At 29.8% G+C, this 5308-nt stretch overlaps 1 protein-coding gene across 1 annotated transcript in view; it reads right to left on the reverse strand.

The window, feature by feature from the left end:
* Positions 1-4991, reverse strand: part of LOC106465122 (RING finger protein 17-like) — a 102294-nt gene extending 97303 nt beyond the window's left edge. Inside the window, exons 1-3 of the mRNA XM_022392960.1 lie at positions 4805-4991; positions 3210-3328; positions 1388-1488 (exon numbers count right to left, since the gene is read on the reverse strand). Coding sequence (XP_022248668.1) covers positions 1388-1488; positions 3210-3328; positions 4805-4862 — 278 coding nt within the window. The 5' untranslated portion in view covers positions 4863-4991. The remainder of the gene's footprint in view (positions 1-1387; positions 1489-3209; positions 3329-4804) is intronic.
* Between the last annotated feature and the right edge of the window lie 317 nt (positions 4992-5308).

Below are 5308 nucleotides of genomic sequence, written 5' to 3' on the forward strand. Positions count from 1 at the left end.
TTTGCACATAAACACTTCTATTAGACTGATGACAGATCCATTCTTCAAATATCTTTCCCTTTGTAATGCATAGTACTACCTACACCCACCATTTCCCTTATGCATATCATAATGTCATCTGTACTTCCCTACTCCTAATTTCATTCAGGCAAACATTTCTCTTTCAACTATAGATTTGGTTGGAATTTCATGCAACAACAAAAAAAAACATGAATTATATAGTAACAATATGCTATATATTTTTTGGTTTACGATAAATTTAGTTTACAAACATAAAAAATCAAAAGGAAAATTATACTATATAACTAATTTTTGACACTAGATGTCACAATAATTCTAATAACTACCTAGATATTTACATTTTCACACCTCTTAGTGTGAGACTAGTTAGGCCTATGCTACATGTAGACTTAAATACATTAAGGTATATTATAGTATCAAATCCTTAATGAATCAAAGCCTTTTGTACAATAGACTTTAAGAGTTTAAAATGGACACAGAAAAATAGCAATTTGTTTGGGAGAAGGAAGAATCTATTTCTGATGTTTAAGCAATGTTTACCTACAGCTAGATTTATGTATATTTAAAAACGAAAAGAAAAACCACACATTTTGCTTAAAAGATTTAGGAAATATCTCCTTTTTACATAAACATTTTAAACTTTCATTGAGAAATGTTTCATAATTATTTAATATAATTAATACTGCTACAATTGTGTAAACCTAAAATCTGATGAAACTTTGTAGGATGGACGGCAACTGACTGTTGTAGATACACAAGTGTAGAGGACGGCATTTTGAAAGTCTTCTGGAACTGAAGACGAAAGGCGGAAGACTTTCAAAAAATCGTCCTGTACACTTATGTCTCTACAACAGGCAGTTGCCGTCCATCCTACAAAGTTTCATCATGAATACTCTACCTAAACAATCTATCGAAGAAATCTAAAAGCTACTTTAAAGCAAACTTCATTTAGACCTCGCAAATATAGCTCTGCACAAATTAACAGATAAATATTAAAGACTTAAATTCCAAGTTCATTAAAAAGTAACATAGGTTCCTAAATAAGTCCTACTGGTATGAGATTTCTGAAATTTTGTGATTAAATGAAAAACTGTAAATTACTGTTTATGGTCTTGCAAGCCTTTAATAAAATATACTCAGAAGCACCACCACAAGCTTCCATCAATGCAATAATAAACAAAACTTACTTGACTACATTAAAAACATATTAAAGCTGAGTCTGCAAAATTATTTACCCATGGTTGATCTTATCTCAACTATCATAATGGTATTGAAAATTTATAGATATGGAAGTCTTTTCCTTTTCCATAAGTGTAAAAGTTAATAAGCATAATTTTTAATACAAGCTATCGTGAATGTTACTTACTCAGTAGGCTTCCTGTACGATAAAGCCAATACACCCAGCACATGGATGTCTGGTGGTAACTTAAGAATATCTTCATCACCATCTTTCAAACTGAGAATTTTCTACATACAGAAAACCATTAAAATATGAATTTAAATTTTTACGTGTAAATCTTTTAATACATTTTATTTTTTATACTAACTTGCACGTAGCTTCAAACATTCCAATATGCACATATGGAAATTGAAAAATGAATATTACACAGATATCCTACAAAATCCAATCATACACACAATGCTTCTACAAATACTCAGAATGTTTTACTTCAGTCTGCTTTCAAAGCTCAAAGTATATTTTAAATAAAAACTACTTAAACAGCCAAAAACTGTTCCAACAAGTATTATAAAATGGATGGGATGTCAAACAAACTACATTATCCAAATTGCAGGTTTTGCCAGTTTGCAATTACTACAAATGGAAGAAGTGAAAGATATTTTTTATTGAAGATCTTTTCTTATATCTTGCTGACAGAGAAAAACATGCAAAATTATATCCCCTGTGCAACGAAAGATAAAAGTGTATAATGAACTTTTTAATGTTGAAAAAGTGCCCACTTTTCGATTACTTTTTAGAACACTGCAGAATCGTACATCATGCACTAGAGAATATACACTATAATTAAATGATGCTTGCTGCTGTAAACAATTTGAAGCAGAGAACATGTTTGATAAAACATGACAGAAGACCTTTAAGAGAAAAAAAACCCATCAAATTCAAAGAGAAGTTATTGTATGCAAACAGGTTGAAATCTCTTCATATTTTCATTAGAGAGGATAAGAACTTCAGAGGACATGATGGAGATTTTAAGATTGTTAATAGGTTTGGAATCCATAAATGACAATTTGTAAACAGTAAGGCTCAAAGACAAAATGTTTATGATAGAAAACTTTCATACAGCTCATGATAATAGACTGGTTGACCTTTTGAAATAGTTTGCCTTTGGATTTGATAGAAGCTGCAACAGTGAAGGAGATTAAGGAGACTGGGTGAGATTTTAAAATCAGAATTTGATACGAGAAAAACCAGTTTCTATATTCTAAATAGTGTGGTAGAAGGAAATAGAATAGCCTAAATTACCAAATGTTAACCTTTGGTTGTTACTATTGTTTGCTTGGTACACCACTGAATCCTGTATTTTGGTGTTGTAAGTTCATAAACTTACCACTTACCTACCAGGGGACATTATCCCTTGGAAATTAAATGAGGTTCTAAAAGATAGTAACAACACAACTTCTTCACATTACTAAATTCTATTTACATGCTTTTCATCTAAAATGATAATTCATTAAAATAAGCCAGATTTATTACAAAATCATAGGTTATGATATCATACTTTAATTAAGAGGCCTAAATTACTTGAAGCAAAAATAAAGGAAATAACTAGTCAATTATAGTGCAAAAAAAGTGAAAGCAAAAGAAGATTACTGGAAAAAAGATATTGGGAGAAAAACAAGTTACAGAAAACCTGTTAGGGATAAGGAAAAAATGCAACGTTGAGTAAATATAAGTGTTAGGAATTATAAAAAATGAAAACATTTAAAATACACCACTTATTTATATCCTAAGACATATATACACAATACTAAAGTTGAACACTGTACAAAGAAATTTCTACTGTATCAACTTCATTTTTAAGTTAGCATATTTTGTACTTTAACCACACGATCTAACCCAGTATAATACAGATTATAAATCAATGGTAATGTTGTGGACATAAAACAATTTTCAACTACCCCAGAACACCTTATAAATTCAATGTACCAAATACATTACTGATACTTACATGACAACATGGGCAAATAACAGCTTTGTGGTCCTTTGCCGACTTTCTGATGCACCCTTCACAAAGTGAATGGCCACAACTTAAAATTAACGGCAACCGTGACTGATGTGGTCTTGATTCTAAAGCACACAAAATGCCGTTAGTTCAATTACTGAAGAAGAAGTATTGAACAAAGTGGTTTGATGTATTTCATCTACAATATGTGTGTGATAAAACTTGAGTTAAGCTAAGCATAAAAACCATTATAAGTAATTCCTCACTGATATGCTGTATTCTTTAGAAATTTGCATTTCTTTATTATAAAACTTGCCAAGATAAAATAATTAAAGTTTCATATACAAACCACTGAAAAAAAAAAATGTGATTTTTTAAAAATAATTTTGAAACAGAGAAAAGCCATATTTAACTTAGTTTACTGTTAATCTTACTTGGCTTAAGAAATGGGGTAATACAGTAAACCCTCATTCGTCTAAGCCTGTATACATTTTTCAAGTGCAAAAATACTGGATAGGAAAGCATGTGTTTAAACACAGTTGGTATTTTTATGAAAAAAAAGGTTAGTTTTGCAAAAAATGCTCGTATTATTTACAGTAAATACAAAGAAAGCTAATAATTTCATTACACTTCAAACGAGATGATTATAAATGAAACTTAAATGTATTCCAATATAAGTTTATCAGTATCAAATATCTACTTACACACTGTGTTATACATGATATATGTGAAGAAAAAAATGTCTAAGTGCATTAACTGGATATAACAATAAAACTTAAAATTTAAGACACACTCAGTTAGTGTGTTTATTGTTAATGGACTATCTGTGCTCTGCTCACCATGAATACTGAAACCTGATTTTTAGCATTATAAACCTATAGACTTACTGCTTTGACACTGGAATGGGGGGCAACATGCTAAGTATAAAAGTATAATGAGTAAGGAAATGAGTGGAATTTATGTTCCAATTGTTTTATACTTTTTCCAGCTTGTTATTACTATCAGTACTACTGAATTTCAGTTACTAAGATATTATGGGCATGAACTTCAAACAGAATGTCAGGTAACCCACAACACCTGTCAGACTATAGTATAGACATAGATTTCAAATAATTCATCAAACTGTGGCATTATAAGTATGTGGTAACTCAACATACTAAAACCAAAAAATGTTCCTAATAATATGGTAAATAGTTTATGGAACTTTGTTCATGGAGTTCTATGCAATCATGGAAGTGAAAAGTAGCCTTCAGTATAAACCCTGACTTAATACAAGGTTACGGATGTACCTAAAGTTAATATTAAGTTTAAAATGTGGTTAAGTTTAATGAACTTAATTAACTAATACTAATTACTATAATATTATAATACAAATAACAGTAATGGTAATAGTATTAGCACGCTAACTGGTACCGTATTACTAATACTGTATTAGTAGTAGGTGTCACTATCTTAGTATCTAACTAGTGGTAGCACAAGCAATATTTTATTACTTTAATTTATAATATAAATACCCAAGAAAAAGAAAAGTTTAAACTCAGAGTCAGACTCTGAGACAAGTGACACGTTAACAAACCAAAATAAGTCAGTCATAAAATCACCTCTCGCTGTATAACTTAGATTACATTGCGGACAAGCAAAATGTTTTAGAGTTTCCATCCCTTAATGTTCTTATTTGTATAGTAAATATCAAACATCTATATTAATTTACAGCCTTTATTTTAACACTTTCACACAACACTACTTAGTTATTTCACTTTCAGTCGTAGCCTATCGAGCAACTTTTAAGTTGAGTTTTAAATATGAAGTTTAATTTTAGTTAAGGGGTCTTTTCCATATTGCGCAATGTTTGTAAATAATACTCCCTATTGTCCTTTATAAAAATGAATCTGTATTGTTTAATAGTATTTTTCTATGTTATGACAGTTAAAATGCTAATAGTAATATTAAGGATATCTAGACATTAGTCACAAAAATACCAGAAATTAAACTATTAATATATTTTTTTTCAAAATATTTTCTCAATCTTATTAAGTTTCTTCGGGAAGAATTTTTACAGAAAATTAACTAACGAAGGGAGGCGTAACAAATTGGTGTCAGAGAGT

The sequence above is a fragment of the Limulus polyphemus genome, unplaced genomic scaffold, assembly GCF_000517525.1.
Source record: "Limulus polyphemus unplaced genomic scaffold, Limulus_polyphemus-2.1.2 Scaffold1844, whole genome shotgun sequence".
Lineage (NCBI taxonomy): Eukaryota > Metazoa > Arthropoda > Merostomata > Xiphosura > Limulidae > Limulus > Limulus polyphemus.